Source organism: Falco cherrug, chromosome 13, assembly GCF_023634085.1.
Source record: "Falco cherrug isolate bFalChe1 chromosome 13, bFalChe1.pri, whole genome shotgun sequence".
NCBI lineage: Eukaryota > Metazoa > Chordata > Aves > Falconiformes > Falconidae > Falco > Falco cherrug.
Window position 1 is genome coordinate 3497295 of NC_073709.1, and position 19539 is coordinate 3516833.

At 42.7% G+C, this 19539-nt stretch overlaps 2 protein-coding genes across 2 annotated transcripts in view; both read right to left on the reverse strand.

The window, feature by feature from the left end:
* GPR75 (G protein-coupled receptor 75) lies at window positions 1-3386 on the reverse strand. The gene has a single exon (XM_027814593.2). The coding sequence runs from the start codon at window positions 3306-3308 to the stop codon at window positions 1701-1703; it is 1608 nt and encodes a 535-aa protein (XP_027670394.2). The 5' UTR covers window positions 3309-3386; the 3' UTR covers window positions 1-1700.
* A 6293-nt stretch (window positions 3387-9679) lies between these two features.
* Window positions 9680-19539, reverse strand: part of PSME4 (proteasome activator subunit 4) — a 69202-nt gene continuing 59342 nt past the window's right edge. Inside the window, exons 43-47 of the mRNA XM_055725387.1 lie at window positions 18964-19119; window positions 14251-14413; window positions 12807-12940; window positions 11925-12063; window positions 9680-11264 (exon numbers count right to left, since the gene is read on the reverse strand). Of these exons, the coding sequence (XP_055581362.1) occupies window positions 11929-12063; window positions 12807-12940; window positions 14251-14413; window positions 18964-19119 (588 nt within the window). The 3' untranslated portion in view covers window positions 9680-11264; window positions 11925-11928. The remainder of the gene's footprint in view (window positions 11265-11924; window positions 12064-12806; window positions 12941-14250; window positions 14414-18963; window positions 19120-19539) is intronic.

The window sequence follows — 19539 nt, forward strand, 5'->3', positions numbered from 1 at the left end:
TTAGAAACTCGTTCACACCCATTTTATTGCAAGAAAGCTGTCTTGAATTATTCAAAATTAATCAAAATTCAAAGTGTTAAACAAAGAACAGTGTTCATAATGTAGTAAGTCTTCCAGGAAAACATTGAAAATAGTTTAGTTAAATAACCTAAACCCAACAACTTACACACAGTGATGATGTGAATGTTTGTCGTTTTTTTTTCTAAAATAAGAAATCATCTTTCTGTTGCTGTAATTTTGCTAAAGATGTGGCATTTTCCTATAATGAGGCACCAAAAAGTCTGTAGCATGATTATTTCAGAGATATTAAGGCTCTGCTGAAGCCCATCGAAGCTGAAAGGTGATTGAGTGCTTATTTTGAAAAGATCTGGCCACTTAAAGCAGCAATTGTCGTGAATTTAAATGCCTCCAAATCATTCCGTTTCATATGGAATTCCCACAGCACATGACACAACACAAATGGCCAGATTTAAAAAAAAAAAATAATTAACTTCTGTTATTTGCTTGCTGCGTAGACCAACACAGTCTGTAAGTAGACCGATTATTAATCTTACATCAAACTGCCATTAGACCTCTTAAAGAAAACCGCAAAAACTTGTACTCACCCTGTTATATGGTCATTCTGTTTTTAAGAACGTTAACAGCTGTCAGTTCTACCTGCCAGGAATATCACAGCCGAATCCCCCCAGTCCCCACTTTTATACAAAGTCACAGACAAAAAGAGCAACCGGCAACACGTCTCTTTGCCTAACAGTTTACGTATTAGGAAACTCCAAGCAGACTGCATTACTAACAGCGTGTCAGTTCCGTAATATTGCCATATTCATCTTTATCCTCGAGTAAAACCTGTAATTAGGTATTGCACAGTTACTTCTATCAGAGATAAAATACTTCTCCAAATATATTATTTTGGGATACATAATGCCACCGATCCTTAAACGTACAGCAGAAATTTATATATATATACACAGATGTGTGAGCACACACATACTTCAGAGATTTCAGCGCCACAAGATTTCTCAGAAGTCCTTCCCCAGCAGCAACAGAACAGCTGTTTGTGAAATGCCTCATCCTGCTTTAGGACGCCAAGACCAAAATCCTAGACTTCAACTAAAGATCATGGAAATTTTACTATTTACCTCAATGGAACAAGGATTTCACCTTGCGAACAGAAAGGACTTTTATTACTACTGACACTCACTGCAACGAAACACCACTGATCCTTCCAACCTCCTGCAACAGAAAGATTTTAAACTTAAATATCGTAATACCAAGCATCCTCCCAATTCCTCCTTCTTGAAAATATGGCAACTATAGAGTTTAACAGGTAACGCTTCTGGTGCGCCCAGATTGTTGTCCGAGGGATCCTGCTACGTGACATAATGAATTGCAGTTATAGCGCTTGCTTTGTTTTTTTTCCCCTGCTTGTCCAGCAGTAAGATTCAGTAACAAAACCACCCTCACGTTAACAGTTCCAAACAGAAACCTGAAATACTGCCCTTTTTAACTTGCCACGGAAAATTGGTAAAACCTCACAGAAGTATCCGAGTATTTGCTTCAAACGCAAAGAGCTGGACATTAACACCAGTGACGTTTTTCTTAATTGGCAGCAGTACCGTTATCACCGAGTTCAGGATAATAACGAACAGCAAGTAAGGGGACTCGCTGCATCAGCTAGGCCAGAACCCTCTCCCCTACGGTTACACGGAGGGCACGGGTATCTGCTTGGTGGCAGCACTGTCACAGTCCCGCCCCAAGTTGTTGCTGGTGTGATAATGCATGGCAACGTAGGACTTGGCAAAGCCCAAAGTCGAGTTCACCGGCTGTAAGCTATTTGGTGTGCTCGCTTCCTGGGAAGGGCTGCTGTTATAGATACTGTAGTAGGGCTCGATCCGCGTGTTCATGGGGGTCGAGCTGCTCTGTGCGTAGTGCTGATGCCCGACAGAAGCCTTGGGGCTCAGCACACTCTCCTTAGAGTGACTGGGGCCACAGCCCTGGTCCACAAACTTCTTCTGAGGTTTTGGAGACAACATGTATGCAGAATTAGTCTCGTGGTGGGACGACTTGTTCCTGTTGACCTCCAGGCTGCCTGTCCCCATGGCCCGAAGCCTCGTCTTCTGCTTGCAGCAGAAAAAGACCAGGGCCACGTACTGCAGGCACCAGAGGACTCGTCTCCGAAGTCCTGCGCTGTTGCGGGAATATATAAAAGGGTTTAATCCGGATTTGAAAAAAATGAGGGTAAATCCGCACAGCTCAAACTGGTAGAGAACAAAGCCGCCGCTGCTGGAGAGCATGTCCTGCACCAAGGAGATGCCCAGGGGCAGGCAGCACACCAAGACAGAAAGCACGATGATGACACACGTCACCACTGCCCTGGAGTCTTTGGCCGTGGACAGGTTGACGGCCGACACCAGCTGGAGCCGGCTGGTGGTGGCCGCCAGCGGCTGGCCGAGACGCTTGGCATAGCCGTGCGCCTGGGCGCGCCGTGCCTTACCGTAGCTCTGGTTCCTGTACAGGGCAGGTGCCCTGGTGGCTGGTGGCCCTGCAAAGGACTGTGGGCGGGGGGCTTCGGTGGCCACTGCGGGCGGGCACTTCCTTGCCTGGGCATTGCGCCGCAGGGTGCGGGCTATCATGACATAGGAGACAGAAACAACAGCCACACAGCAGATGAAGTCGGTGACGTAGAGATAGAGGATGACCTTCCCCTCGCCGCTGGTGAAGCTGGACATGGGCAGGCAGAGGCGGGAGCCGCGGGTCCTGAGGGTGGCCAGGGTGGCCAGGGTGAAGCTGGTGGCCCACAGCAGCAGGGTGAGGAGGAGGGTGCAGGGGAAGGAGGCAGCGTGGTGCGGCTGCTTCCCCAGCACCATGCGCAGCCGGTGCAGGGCAATGACCGCCACCGTCTTGAGCGACATGATGATGAAGCCGGAGCTGGTGAGATGGAAGGTGAAGCAGAAGGTGCCTGGGACGCCTCGGGCCGGGTCGAAGAAGAGGACGAAGGCGAACATGGGGGCGGCCACCCCGCAGATGAAGAGGTCGCAGAAAGAGAGGTTGAGGATCATGAAGTCGAAGTTGGTCCTGAATTTGCGGAGGGCCGGGTCGAAGAAGGACAGCAGGACGATGAGGTTGCCGTAGGAGCCGAGGCAGAAGACGAGGGCCAGCAGGGAGGCGCAGGCCGCCAGGGTGGCGGCGTGGGTGCCCTCCCGCAGCTCGGCGGGGCCGCCCGCGCTGCCGTTCCCGCCCAGCGGCAGCAGCGCCGAGCCGGGGGGCCCCGCCTCGCCCCCCGCCGGCAGCCGCCCGCTCCCGTTCATCCCCCCGCCCCGGCGCGCCGAGGCCGAGCGGGGGCTCCCGCCGCCCCGCAGTACGCACGGGCCGCGCCGCCGCCGCTCCCTCAGGGCTGCCCCCGCCGTGGCGCCGCCCGCCCGCCCGCCGCCAGCCCCCGCCCCGCCGCCGCCGGGGGCAGGGCCGAGCCGCGGGCACCGGGCCCCGCACCCCTGCGCCCGCAGGGCAGCGCCCGGCCCGGCGCCCGGCGAGCGGGGGGGGGGCCCGGCGAGCGGAGGGGCCAGGCCGCCGCCCGGGGCCGTTGGGCCTTCCTTCCCCCGGCGGCCCCGCTCGCCCCCGCAGAACCGCCCGGGCCGGCGCCACCGCCGGCCCCGCCGAGCTGCCCGCCGCTGCCAGGCCCGCCGCGGAGCCGCGTCCCCAGCGCCACGCCTGCGGGCCTCGGCCGCCCCCCCCCCCCCCGCCGGGCAGCCTGTGCCGGCGCTGACCGCCCCTGCGGCGGGGCATTTGCCCCAGCGCCCCCCCAGACCTGCCCCGGCGCAGCGCCGGGCCGTGCCCTCCGGCCCTGCCGCCTGTGCCTCGGGAGGAGAGCGCGGCCCCCCCACACCTACGGGCCCCTCTGGGTGGCTGCAGCGCGGGGAGGGGCCCCCGAGCCCCCCGCCGGCCAGGGCCGGGCTCACCCCGAGCCTTCCCCGGCGGGCAAGGAACCGCAGCGGGGCGTCCTGCTGCGCGCCGTGCCGCACCGTGCCCTCAGCAGGACACCGAGCCGACAGCTGGGCACTCCAAGGTGACAGCCCCTCCGTGCTGACACCAACAAAACACCTGCCCCAAACCAAACCCTGCTCAGCACCAGGATTTAATGCAGTTTGGCTTCTGCACTGCACCCTTACAGGGGGTAGAAACGCCCTTTCCCTTCACTCGTCTGTGCCCACAGGCGTGGGAGCCAAGGCCCAGGGTCTTCCATATCCCCATGGGGCCGGGGGCTGTGGAATCTGTATTATTTATCTGTTTACTGCCAACTACTACCAACACAAATCCAGTAGCTGCAATTTAAAGCGATGGGAGAGTGCTGGATACCTGAGCACTTAAAGGGATCGTTTTGAAATACTTAGATGGGCCTGATGATGAGGCAGCAACACTGAGTGCATGTTCCCCGAGCCAGTCCGGCTGTCACGGACAGACAGCCGAGGGACATCAGTATCACACACTGGAAATACAGTTGGAAGAGGTGAAAGCCCAGCCAGGCAAGGCAGAAGAGTGCTATGAAAATACAGCAGACCCAGTATTTCTGGGCACTCATACTGTACATTTCTACATAAATTCATTATATATGCATATATCTGTGTATTGTCCTAATAACCTTCCCCTACCCCCAGAAACCATGCAGAAGCACAGCAGTCCTTTGTAGAACCATCAAGACAGCAACAAGAGTGCGAGGTTGACATCTGAAAGCTTGTCAGCGGTACCTGCTCGTTTATTTTTCAACACATTTCTTTCTAAAACTAAGAGCAATTTTTTTTTTTTATAAACTTATGACTCACAACAGCAGCCTGGCCTATGAGCCATGCATGGTAAACACACTCCCAGCTGGCAATCAGTCCAGATTCGTTATCCAGGTCTGTGGCAGTGAAATGCCAGCAGCCGGGAGAGCCGGCTGCAACAGTGCCTTGCAATATGGGCACATCCATCAGGTTGAGTTTTGCCTTTGTTTTATTCTTAAACTAGCTGCACATGGGCTGGTTTACTCCTAGGGGTAAACTAGGAGGAGGGAAAAAGTCCAAAAACCAAAACATGATGTCCACGATTTCCTGTGGCTTCAAGCTATGTTCTCTCTCAGCTTGGCTACCGCTTTTATTTTCACTCTTACTAAATCTGTGCTTTCCAGTCATGGTTAATTTGAATTCTGTGGCTGAATCCTAGCCCTACTGAGCATGAGGGGTTTTTTCATTGACAAGCTGGGATCTCCCTCCTTGAATTTTCTTATTTATAAACATCAGAGCACGTCAAGTTGTGTGATTGATTAAACAAGGCTGACAAAACACCAGCCTAATGCAAGAGTGAATTACTTCAAAGTGATTAACACTGAAGAAACAGTGATGACTGTCCTTCATGTGAAACTTAGGTGCACACAATATCCACCTCCTTTCAGAGCAGGTAATGCACTTCAGTTGTAAGCAAGACACCGCATAAAACCTGACCTCTGTTTCACGCCATGTCTAATCCCCGAGTCGACATCAGGCTATGACTGTTTCTGTGGTGTCACTGGCCAACAACATAGTAGTAGTAACACACTTCGCAAAACAAGAGCCCTTTAAAAAAGGTGGGAAGGTCTGTGTGATTCCAGGTGTTATTTGGCCAAACGCTCAGCTTTGGATGACCAGAGTTAAGACTTCTTAACTTCCTACAGTTACTAGATGAGCAGGTGGAAGCACACATGCAGAAATAAGGCTTCATATGCCTAACGGGATTGTTCTTAGCAAGTTCATAGGGTTGAGAGGAGCTACCAAGACTGAGACTGATCTCTCACATGCTTTTGAAACCCCTACCTGAGATGCTGAAAAACGGATTTCTGAGTCAAAACTGTTAAGATTTGGGCCTTACAGAAAGTTAGCCGTTTTAGAGCTAGTTATGTGCAAAGTAACAAAAAGAAAAGTCTGTATTTTTCTATTAGTAATAGGTTTAGATTGTCACTCATTTCATTAACGCAGTGTTTAGCAGGCCCATGAGGAACAAGGGTGGTTTTTTGGTTTTACAATGTTTTACCCCTCTATAGTTACTAACTGTAGTTCGAAATGAAGGAAAAGGTGTTCCTTGTTATAGCCCAAGAGCCTCAAACATTTCAGCAGAAAAGCCCAAGCTGGGTAGCGCTTTGGTGGTGCATGCTGAGAAATGCTGCGGGTGGCCGCAGGCATTCAGCATCATGCCACTGAACGCTGCAGGAGGTGGCGAGTGCAAGAGGTCATTGAACACAGGGCCTCTACTCAGGGAGAAGGGAACAAGCCGAGGCGAAAAGGATCTCCATGGGAGCAGGAAAGGCTGCACGGCCCCTTTGGCACAGCAAAGCCTCTTGCTGGCCTGCCTCTTTTAAAAAGAGCTGCCAAAGCTTGAGGTGGGGAAGGAAAGCAGTAGAAGAAAGCCTGTTTTGCAAGGCAGGAATCCCAGAGCAACTTTTGTAGCACCTTGCCCAGGAGGCTAAGATACTAACTTCTTCTGTGCAGTGCTCTTAAGCCTCTCTTTAAACTAATTCATTCAAAAACCCAGCACTCTCCAGTACTATCAAGCTTCTCAAATATTGGTCAGACATGGAGAAGGCGTGTTCCCATAACATTTTTTACAACAGTGTCAAGTTTTGCAGAGGTGTACCACAAGAAAGTGGAAATTGCTTTTAACTGCGGAAACCTGCCCCCATCTCAGCCTAACAACAGTACCTGATGATTTTAACAAGAGAGTTGTAGGGAAAAGAAAGTGGGATAATAAAAAGGGAAATTAACAAAGAAAATCAGAAATAAAAGCCAGGAGAGAATAAATAAAAGCTTTTAACTGATACTCTTTAACAGAATCTTTTCTGGGTGACTTGGCCCAAGCATCAACCTACACTTACCACTAATCTGACTTCACTTATTGCTGAAACAGATTTATTTGGTTTACTGCTGTTTTTCCTCAGTATGCCAATCAGAAATGATTGCACCTCGTGTTTCCCAGTACCCCTCACTATTCCCCAAGGCAGGCAGGTGTCCAGCTCCATCTCTAGCAACAAAATCTGCTCAGGTAATTACTACACAATACCTGCAGCAGCGACAGTGCTGAGAGCCCAGGCAGGGAAAGTAGGCCGAACTTCCACAAGCCTTTTGTGGAAAAAGCCATATAATCTAGAATTAGAAAAGCCATAGCGAGCAAAGCTCCCTCTCCTTTTTGCCCTTTGAAAAATTCAGCCTTGTTAGGATGCAGCTAACTCCTCTAAGCACTGTGCTCTAATCCATCAGAAATCAAAGATAATTTTGCTGATAATCTTTGTAGGCAACAGTCTCAGCTTTTCTCTGTGCTGAGAGAACTCTTGGTTCAAGAGTGCTTTGCTAAGAGTCACTCTCCTTCCCAGGGAGAATACTACTAACCTTTTTTCCCCACTCACCACATGGACTTTCCCTTCTAAATATCTCTTAATAGCTCTGAGAAGCACCTATTGACCAAGAGAGAAAAAACCCTCCATGCAAACCAACGGCCGTTTGCACTGCCTTAAGTAGTTCAGCAGTATTCTACCTCTTCCACACACAGTTTAATTTTCTTCTGTCATCAAAGAACCAATGCTTTGCAGTAGACTGAAACTACTGCTGCCTTAGTGCCCTGAGGACCTTGCTGGATTAACCACCACAAACCACCCACCTCCCTGGAGCACGGCTACCTCTAGCCTGCAGACAACCCAGAAGCCTAGACCAGCTTCAAGTGAAATTCCCTCCCCTGCCCCCTTCTTGGAAATCTCAGTCTCCAGAGCCTGTGCTGCAACGTGACTATGTACAGCGAGTATTTTATGATGCTTAAATCCACAGAAGTTGCCTTCCAGTTACTGCACGCCACCAGTGAGAATGTAAAACAAATTAGCTGGTAATTCCAGCACGGTTAAAGTTAAAATCCTGCAAGGACAATGGCCAGCAAAACTTTCTACTGATAAATTGGTTTATATTCCTTTTTACATCTTACCAGATTATTGTGTTTTCCACAGCATAGGGGAAAAGGAAGCTGGAGTCTCTGCTGCAGGAATCCAGGAAGTCTGAAGCTGTGGAAGAAAGTGCGAGACTGAACGCAGTGTGGGATGCTGGGGATGCCTAACTGTGAAAAACTGACAGGAGACATCATCCACGTGTACCAAGCACAGGACTCCCAGCAGCCTGGTAAAGAAGTAAAAAGGATGAGAGGGCAGATACCTGGACACAAAAATACAGTTCTAATATGCCATATCAGAAATAATGACCTTCATACTTTTTTCATTTTTTAAACAATCCATATACCAATTAGCTCAACACGTGAACAACACAATCCACCAACATCGAGTTTGTGGTGCCACCCAAAAGCACAAGTTAGAAGTCTTATTTGCTCACTTGATAACTTTCTTATACGCTTTTATCAAAATAAACACCATGTCTATGCTGTGATTTCAGCAGGTTTTCACATGCACAAATATATATGGAAATCTGGGAGATCACTTCGCTTAATACTCCAGCAAGATAGTCACTGAACAGTAAGTCATTGCAAAGCAAACAAAACAAACCCCCACCATAACCAAACCAAAAAACCCAAACCACCCAAGAAATGAATTCTACCTTACATCACTGTCATTCTTTGGCGCGTCAAACAGTGGTGGTCACCAAAATTATCTGTGCAGACTGACACGTGGTCACTAAGGCTATCAAGGCTACCAGACCATCTCCAAGGTATTTTTCCAAGGGGAAAAATTCTCTCTTCTCACACTAGAAATTTCCTCCCTCTCCAGACTGAGGTACTGCAGTTTTTCATCTCTAAGGCTTTAGGGAAAAGAGAGCATAAGACATCAAAGTGACAGACAGCTTAGAACTCATTACATATGTATTTTGCTTGGGGGAAGTTACGGAATAAAAGTAGCAATGGAATCACAGTATTTGATGAAGAACTAAGAATTGTTCCCACATTCTCAGAATGGGAGACTAACAATCTTTGGCCCAAAAAAAGTCAATTAGTACAAGTTCACTCACACTACCATAGGTAGGTACCCTTATTTTCCAGGCAATCTGTTCGGATCAAGTAATTCACCGCTGATTTATAAAGAGCTATTGTGAATTAATACCACCTACTTGTCACCATAGCTCTAGCTACAGAATGATTCTCTACAGAGCACTGGATCCTCAACATTGCAACCAGTTCCAGCTATCCTTCGGCTATAGACATGTAAGAAAAGACACTCCCAGATACAGTCAAAAGCAGCAGAGCTGGACCGTACAGTTAGCTGCCCTTAGTGTACGCAGAACAGAACATAGAGTATCTGCTCCATCAGTTTGTCAGCCAACACATAAAGATGATCCTCTGCAGCAAATACTTTCCATTACTTTTAAAGTTTTTTTTTTTACTTCTATTGGCAAAAGCCCCTCCACCTCAAAACAGTTTCTCCAATTTTAAGTGTACTTCTCAGAAGTTTGTAAGTTTTTTGGCAAGCCTCACCAGGTACAAGATATTTTTGCATAAATATAAAAGCTAGTTTCCCAACCATTAGAAGTAAATCTTTAATTAATCCTTCATGTTGCCCTAACCTGCTGCCAAATCCCACAATAAACACATGCCTCATACAAAAAGCTAAAAAGCACAGTAAACAACCTCAAGTTAACACCTCAAAAGTAAGAAATTTCCACTTTAGAAATAATAAAAAAAAATGCAGATGTTACAAACAGTCCATTTATTGGGTCTTAAACTACGTACACAATTGAAATAATAATAATTTTGGCACTACGCTATACAGTGGTTACATCTGTGTGCTGACACTCGTTAAATACTGCACCAGGGTCACTGCTGTGCTTTGAAGTTTGGAACGAGCCACAGACTCAGCAGGTAGATCACTCAAAACCTATCAGTGCTCCTGTAGGATTGCATGAAAGTTGAAACACACACCAGTGCATGAATTATTTCAATGTACCTCACATTCTATGAGCTTATCACGCTAGATATGTGATGTCAGCATTCAGAGATGGCCACAAGTGTTGCATTAAAATATGAATGAGACATAGTAATAATGAGATACCAGAAAACCAAAACAAAACCTCTGCCTTTCAGACATAAAGAGATATTCTGTTAAAGAAAATAATTTAAAAAACTAATAATGGCATTTGATTTGATACAAAAGCCAGAACTACTACTGTATTAACATCTAAGTATGAATCTTTACAAATTAATCTCACAATGGTGTTATGTAAAAGGTTGCAAACTGTACAATGTTTTGTCAATGCAATGCCTCTACAATTTATACAGTCTTTTACAACTATGTAACACATATTAAACATGTTGTTAAATAGCCAATACATATCAGTCTCTGAACAAAGCTGCAGGCAAAAAAATACAGAGCTTCCACAATCTTCGAACAAGATATGCTTGCTCAAACAGTGACAATCTTTATGAGAATACACTGTCAAAAATAGTCAGCCATTCAGTGCCTTTCCACACCGTGAATTCAGCCATCACTTGATAGTCCATAATTTCATATCTGTGGGCCCTAATTATGTGGAAACACCCATAGTCTTTCACCCTTTAAAATACACAGATTATCATAGATTTTTATTCCACGCGTGGCCAAGCTATCTACGAAGAGCTGGCCAGGCAGTAAGAGCTTTCACTCCCCACGTTTTGTCCTGCCATCATCTATACTGCACGGAGAAGAGCAGCTATTTACATTTTGACAAGGAAGGTACAAAAAGGCAATCCTGCCCTGAGGTGGTCTGAATGATACGGAGCCCGTCACCTGACGGGCACTGAAATCCAAGTAGTGAAAAATAAACTCTGAGAAAGACAGGTTCCTGGTATTTGTATATACTGACTAGGTAAGAAGTTGCATCAACAGACTTGGAGAGCTTCACTCAGAATATTCTGGTTTGCAGCACTCTCTGGTTCTGCATATCTTTGATGTCAGAAACATCTGGGAAGAAGGGTCAGAAAAAGAGGATAAGAAATGTGCAGTTTAAGTCACTGTGTGCAAGAAAGCAGAAACAAAACAGATGTGTAATGCAGGCCAAGAAGAAGGGTCTTGCAATAAACTCATGATCAGGCTCTGCAAACGCAGTTACAAAGGATACTGTGGGGCTCCCACAGCTGCTCCCTGGGGAGGTGAAATTATTTTTGAATTTATGTTTGTTTTTAAAAGTGGGTTTGATTAGGCATCAGGATTTCCAACAGAGAGTTTCCTAAATGATAGATTTCTTTGAGTTTCCTTTATTTCACAGAAAGGTTCCTACATCCTCATTTTTTCCAGGAGAAACCTGAGAAGAAAGAAGAAAGAATTCAAACCAAGATTATTGCCTCATGCTATTACCACTGAACAAAACAAAAATATAAATTGAAACTTCTCTTGGAATACTGTCACAACACATCACAATACAACAGAGATCAGAATCTTGTAGCATAACAAAGAGAAACTCCAGGAATGGATTCACTCTTTGGGGACGTGCCTGTGTGAAGAGACCCGGTAGAAAAGCCATAATGTGGAAGAGAAAACCGTTTGGTAGCAGTCATTCCCCATCGTGAGATGTAGATGATACACTGGACTGGGTGGTAGGCTAAAGTCCTCACAGGCATCAGGAGTACAAAGCAGCAAATACCTTCTGCCTTTAGTGAAACTGCCAGGCATTTAAAAGGCAGCCAACTGGCAGAAAATGGAGAAAAGGAACATCAATCGTCAAGAAAACAAGTGTGTCTTAGCAAAAGATTAGTGTAGTACAGGGACACACAGAAAGATGGACAGCATTCAACCAAAAAAAATATCGGTTCTTGAACACTGGAGGTGCAAGGGGCTTATCTGGCTGTAGCATTTTCCCTGTAGTGAAGGATTCCTCCACACTCTCCATGCTAGACTGGAGAGCTAGAGTAGATTTCTTAAGACTGATATTTCCATCAATTTACATCAAAACAAGTCATCTTACCTATCTAAGCATAATAGCACGGTGAAACCAAGAGGTCAGTAAGCACTAGTAGCTGGTCATCTGTGAACTGCTGTTTATGCTCCTGCCAGTTGTCATGATGAGTCCTCCGGAAATTTGACAGCGTTTTTTTCACAGTCATCTGCATAGCAGACAATCAGCATTGATCTGTATCAGTTATGGATTTAAGCTCCAGGACAAAACAGATGTTGAATACAACAAAAATAACTGTTGAGTAGAGCAAAGTCTTTGAGCAGTTGCAACTATTAGATGGGCTCTGGGGAATGAGGCCAAGCATATTACTAAATTAACAAAAGAAAAGTCCCATCAGTTCAGTTTCTTGATTCAGTAGAGCACACCACAGCAAAGTTTGTTAAATCTAAGGAATTCTTCAGCCATAAGCTCACTACTCTGGTTAAAACAGCAAAGGTCAATAAAACCAAATAGGGAGAGAAAAAAAAAAAAAAAAAAAGAAGTGTTACAGGTAACTATTTCAATACAGACTTGTTTGTTGGACTGCTTATAAAACCTTTTTTCGAAAATTTCAGAGTGACTGTTTTGGTTCAGGTTGGTATTTTCTAGAATGGCATGCACAGAAGTGATATTTTTAATTAAAAAAGACTTATTGACTATTTCCTCATTATAGATATAGTTGTTCTTGCAGCTTTCAGTTTATGCTTTAGATTTGCAAGCAAGGACAGAACTACCACAAGAAAAATACTTAAAAGCAGTCCATGACGTAAAATGTATTTGAAGCCATTTAAGAAAAAGCAGCAGAAACTTTTTCTTAATAGGTTCCTGGCTTTTTTCTAGGAAAGGGAAACTAAGAGTAAGTGAAGTGTATTTTAGATGTGTTATATTGAATAGAAGAAGTAGTATTTTTACCTCAATAGGCTGAGGATCATTAAGATGGGCACTGAGATCCATCAAGAGCTGTGGCATCCAGGTGGGTACATCATACGGACTTGACAAGATACACGCACTAAGTCCCAGTACACCAGCATGGCGTTTAACCAAGTCTGCAATTGCAGGATATTAATTTACATTTGGCAAGGTGCAACTATATTGTCTAAGACATTCCTCAAGGACACAGCCAAACTTAAAAATGGTTATCACTGAAAATAAGGCTATTTTTAAGTGATGGGAATGACTGAAGAGAGTCTAACATATTAAACAGAGACAATCTAATTAAAATAACATATGGTTTCAACCCTGAATTAAAAAAAAACCCACCCTGCCACAGTAGAGATCTCTAGCTTCTGCAGAAAACCAGATAGTTCTAAAGACCATATAGTCAAATTCACACAAGTGTATAGATCTCCAAATTGCTTCTGCTTTCCTACAGAGTCAGAGATTCATTCTCTGATTCTATCTTTCATTTCTAATGGAAGAATGTGTAAAAGAATTAACAACTGCTGTATACTTCATAAACATTTCAAATGAGCTTCCTTCTCTCAAAGCATCTTCCCCTCTACTCAGTAAAACAGCTTATGAACTACCTCTCCATGTTCTGCGTGCAAGAATGTTTTCTCAAATTCCAGAGCTATTTGACAATATGGAAACCCAGTCCTTCTGCGTCACATCAATGACTCAGATGCACCAACTGTTTGGCCAGAAGCCAAAGTTCCTAAGATTCACTAAGGGGTTTTGGTTTTTTTGTTTGTATGTGTGCGTGCTGGGTTGTTTTTTGTTTTTTTTTTTTAAGAATAAAAACTGCACACTGCTAACAAATAGAAGGTAAGGAGTGAAATTACGTTATGACAGCTAAAAAAGTTTATTTACTGAATAAATAGCTATGCCTCATCATCTGCATTCTTAACTACGTGAACTGTGCACATGGGAAATAGAGAAATCTCTTTAGTGTTATTCTGGAAAAGTAAAAAATTAGTTTAATTTATTATTAAATTAACTAATTTATTATTAAATTAGTAAGAATAAATAATAAAAAACATTATTCACTTCTTTTGGTAGTAGTGTATTCTTATTAATCATTTACACTGTAAATCAAATTCTTAAAGCACTTAACAAGGATTAGGATCTATACTCCATACACAGAAACAGACAATAAGGTACATAAGAACAAGTGATCTACCATTATGGTTTATGAACACTTAGGAAGGAAAAACATTTGCTTGGGCAACAAGCCTTACGTTTCTTTATGTTTCTCTAAGTATATGTTGATTTTTCTAAATACTACTTAACCACAGGACAAATCCTATTCCATCTGGAGTGCTTGCAGAATAAGCATTTAACTGTAGCACAAAAAATCTATTTCTCCATAACCTGCTATCAACATGCATGGGTTTAGTCTCTGAAGCAATTTTCTTACCACCAGAAGGAATTGTATCCACTACTGAACCCAGGTCTCGCTTTCGTTTTTTCGGTAACCTCATCTTGCACAGCTGTTCAAAATGGGTCTGCATGGGCCCATCCATCGTGAGAAAATTGCACTGTAGCAGACCACTTAGTGTGGTAGCAGCCATTTCTCTCACCTATGAGCAGAGAGAGTACATGGCACAATTACTAAGCACACATGCACAGCAAGAAACAACTGTTTATGCTATTACTATCCTTTTAAGCACATCCAGTTAGGCCAAGTTACCAAACTCTGCCCAAGAAAAGTCTTTTAAAATACTATCCTGTTATCTCATAGTTCATTAACTACTAGTAGTTTACTATATGGCTCTTTACAAATTCATAAACATAGTTCTGTTGTAATATATATAGAACTACCTTCAAGTAATCTGTCAGAAAGTGACCTATTACTCAAGCAAATAATAGAATGTAACTCAGTTGTCAAGACATGTATCAGACTAGCTTAGCTTTGGAAGGCTTAAAAACAGACTTTGAATGAGATCAAAATGCGGCAGCCCAAATAATCAAACTCACTTTACAGACTTTGTAATAGTCTCTGTCTTAACATCAGTTTTACCAAGGAAAAAAAAGTATACTTTTTTCAAAAGCATTTAGTTTTCCCCCCTCAAATGTAGGTGGAGACATTAGAATTGACAAAAGCAGAAGAGCTTTTCCAAGAGAAGGCAGAAGGTATGTTTATGAGACAAAGCTGATTCTGTTCTACCTGCAGCACAAGAATTCTTTGAGAGATACAACAGATGCTGGATTAATAAGCAATGATAACTAACTTCAGTGGTTTACAGCCAACAATTCAGGTCTGTAACACCCCAGCATTATTTACTTTGTTGTCCTGAGTAGCAGCTCTGTTTTTATTGAGGTAGTGAAAAGAATTCCAGCTTGGAAAAATATTCTTCCTTTTGTAACAGAGAAACCCCAAACAAGATGACTAAATTGCATTATTAATCTCCTTTTCAGTTCCTTTCTACAAGAGCCACAAGACATTGTTAGTTGATCACAAGTAGAGACAACTCAGTCACTTACTTTTAAAAGTAATACTAGCGGTAAACCCCACCAGTATTACTAATTTATCTCATGTACTCAAATCTCCTAAAACCATAAAGTTACAGAACTGTAAGACCATGTTTAAACTGGAGCCCCTCAAACTCACTTTAATTTCAATAACCGCAGGTGGACAAAACCCTACAAACACAGACTTGAAAACCAAATCAACTTGTTGAAATGCTCACAGCAGTCACCAAATTTTTTTGGTAAGAACATACTGCTACACGTAACTGTAAATGGAACATTTGTCTATCTGGAATAGAAACACCTACCAACACTCTGAGTCCAATGCAGCACATTATAATAAATTATATTCTTGAACATAATGTTCTGAACCTCCACAAAGCAATAAGTATAGCTGCAAGTGCTGCAATAATTAAACATAGTAAGTTAACAATAAGCTCTTGAGACTTCACTTTGTTCCATTTAAATTTCCACAATATATTATTCAAACGTGATCTACTTTTTTAACAGCATAAAAAAGTACGAAGTGAAAGTCTGCCAGTACTGTTTATCAGCAATTTGTGAGTCTCTTAAGAACTATGCTATTAAATGAAACATGATGTGCTAACCCAAGACCCAGAATAGAAAGAAGCTTGGCTGTAAAGTGAGCAAGCTCCCAAGTGAACTGTACCCATTTTACATCACTATTCACTGTATTAAAAAGTACTTTCATTTCTAAATTAATAAACTAAAAGAAACACTTGCTGCAAGGAGCACCTAGAAGAAAAGCCTTTAAAATCACGTTAACAAACTAGTAATTCATCACATCTGACACTAATTTACAGATCATCATACCCAAATGATGACTTAGAAAATATACAAACTACAGAGTAGCAGCACAGGAATAGTTTCCCAATCAAGTGTGGAGTTTAGGTTTGTTATTTTGGATTTTTTTTTTTTGTCAGAATTGACTGACCAAGGTCGCAAAACTAACAATTATCAGAAAAAAACCGCTGAACAGCACAAGCAAAACCTCGCTGCAGCACTTGCAAAGGGCTACTTATACAAAGAGAAAATATTTCCATTACTGTAATATTGCAGTGTAATATGAAAAATGTTTATCAAGGCATGAGTGCTATGTATACAGTACACTGATTTATAAAAATAGAAACATATGAAGCACCTACCCTGACAGCTTCCTAGATCATATTATGACTGAGAAAACTGAGAAAGATGCTTTCAGATTAACCAGGTTATCACTGTAACTGTAACTCCAAGCTGAATATAGTAATTTTCACTTTTCCACTACTTCTGAGTAAACAGAATTATTTAATGCAAAACATGCCTTCCCAAACTCAAACCATTCCTGCAGCTCTCTCCAACTGTCCGTATGACATAAGAATTAGACATGATACTCAATGGCGTTATACTGCTGTACACAGATCAGGACTCTATACTTCTTCCATGTATCAGCTGCAGGGTCACATTAGCTCTTACATCCACGGTACTCCATCAGCTCCATGACTCTTCCGACTTTCAGAACGAGCGTTTCCCACAATACCATTTAGGTACAGCTTCCTTCAATTCTAGAGACCCATGCTGAAAGCTGGATGCATGAAATTCGCATTTGGCAGAAGCCAAACTGTCCTGTGAGCCACATTCACTTTGTATCGCAGTCGTGTTGCTGTTTGACATTCAGAACGGTCATTTGATACTGTCATTTGCCAAAGTCTGTTGCAATGGTTTTATGAAAAAATATGAAATCAACAGGATATTTGAGAACTGTAATTCTAGCAATATTAGAAGTGCAAACTGTATATTAAAACAAAGCACAAGATGGGCTGGATCATCAGGTCTGGCATCTTTGTATCAAAATAAGCAAAACCCCAGCCCTATCTTTAAAACCAAGAACCAAATTCTCAGTTCTGCAGGGTGAAGACACCAAATACTAGTTAAAGCTAGGGATTCTCATCTTCAAAATCCAGCATTAAACAAATACAGAGGAATTTCTCTGCAAAACACTGCATCTTGCCAGTTATTATCAAGAAAGAAAAAGACTACTTTTCAAAGTAGAAGCTTCCATGGTAACAACACGATCATAAGTGGTTATGTGCATAGATAAGCTTTTTTGATTTGCATCTCTGTAGTGCAGAGGAATAATTTTGTACATTTAAAATAACTAGATAAACTGTATTAAAGTGAAAAAAGGTATTTTTCAAAATTATTGAGATTATGAGGTGTTCCAGCTGGTGTGGGAAACAACTTATCTAGGACTGCAAGCTGTTGCTTTCCAGCTCATTATAACAAACAGTGACATGAAAGACACGAGACAGCTCATCTGAAGACTGAAATCTGCATGCTTGGGCGAGTAGTTAAGTGCTGTTCTTCAAGTATTACATGCACTTAACAGAGACTGTAATGTCAAGCCTTTGAAGCCAGAAATTTTAATTTGTTTCCAATTCACGGTTCACAAAAGCAAGATTCACAGCTCAGGTATAACTACTGTTTTAGATGCAGCTGCAGGAAGACCGAAACCCGGATCTTTGTTTTGGCAGAAGTGTATCACACTTCAGAATCTTCTCTTTCTTCCAGAAGGAAAATAGCATCCAAGCACCCAAAAGTAGCATTTCGCTGATATTTGCCAACAGCACAAAAAACAGTGAAAACGATGGTGCAGGGGAAATGGTACAGACTCAAGGTTAACATTGAAGATTCTTCACTATGCTTGAACACGATCAAACATACTTAAAAGCACATCATTTAATACAAGCCCTCAGTTCTGTGAATTAGTGATACAGAACAGAATACTTCTGTGATTTTGCCCCAGCTTTTGGAAGCCTGACAAACAAGGCCCAATGATTCACATCAAATGATTCACATCAGGCCTTCTTCCCGCCTCCCCTCGAGAAAACACTTCAGATCCTGGTAGCATTTCTAAGAGTACACATGTACCGCAGTCAAGATTTTGGATTTTAGCTCCTTCCATTTCTATACACTGAAGTATCACTAGTTCAAGAGATGCACAAAAACTTGCCAGACTGACAAGTAAGCTTACAAAGTATTGTATTTTTGAATCATGTAAGAGCATCAGTAGCAGTATCTGCTAGACAAATTCTGTCCTATTATGTAAGCATCTTTCACAAAAGTAAGGAAAATCTACTTGTAACTAAAAAAACCCAACTTCCTTTGTAAGCTGGATGGAGCAAACAAAGGTATTTTTTTCATTAATAAGCTGCTGTGATTAAATGGGAAGCAGATCTGTTGAGTAATAAATAGTGGTTTTATACAGTTTTCACAAGGGTTGAAAATTGAATTTTCAACCAACGTCCATGCTAGAATTTGTAAGTAAAATGGTAATATCCCTGTTTCAGCTGTACTTAAACCAAGAATGAGACAAAGCAATATTCCAATTCTGTTGAAAAAGCATGAACAATGGAACTTCTAAAAATCACTAATGAAGTATTTTCTGAACAGCTTTTTCCTGGAATGAAATATTAAAAGAAAAAAAGGAATACGAAAGAAATAAATCCTATAAAGCTGGTTGTATTTTGACAGTAGGAAGAATGCTAGGCTAGAAATACTTGCTGTATTAACTTACAACTGCTAGCTTTCTCATAAAACTTGACAAGGGCATGAATTCAGTCATGTGAAACAAAGCATTTCAAGAAAAGGTATTACTTGCCTCAAGCTGTTCATCTTCCAGGAGTTTTATAACCAGCCATCTAATGTCATTGACCGCTTCTTCGTTGTTGAGAAAGATAAAGAGATTGTAGAACACCATGGTCTGGAGGTAGGTTAATATGGTATACCTAGCATGCCAAGAATTGCTTCTTGCTGTCTACAAGTATAAATAAGTAAGTGTGAAAAAGCAAGAATGTGAAAGAAAGTAGCTACCTGTTGTAAAGCCTACAGTATCTGAGAAAAAGTTTTTGGGGACAGCTGCAAATAACTTGCCTTATTCAGATATTTCTATTTCATACACTCTTCTTATTTCCAAAGCAGGCAAAGGTTATTTAGAAAATAATTTTTACAGACTTAACTTCCAAAGCATACTGTTATTTAACAGATACCTAATTATTTAGCACATACCCAATACTGTAAAAGACTAGGAAACTTTCTCCATTTGATTCATTCCTGACATCAGTCACAAAGCAGACATAAATAAAACAGAAATTCTGTTCTGCTTGAATATATATATATTATACAGTGGATTTGGAAAGCCAAGGTTTTCAAGTTTATTTTGATTTCCATGTCCTAA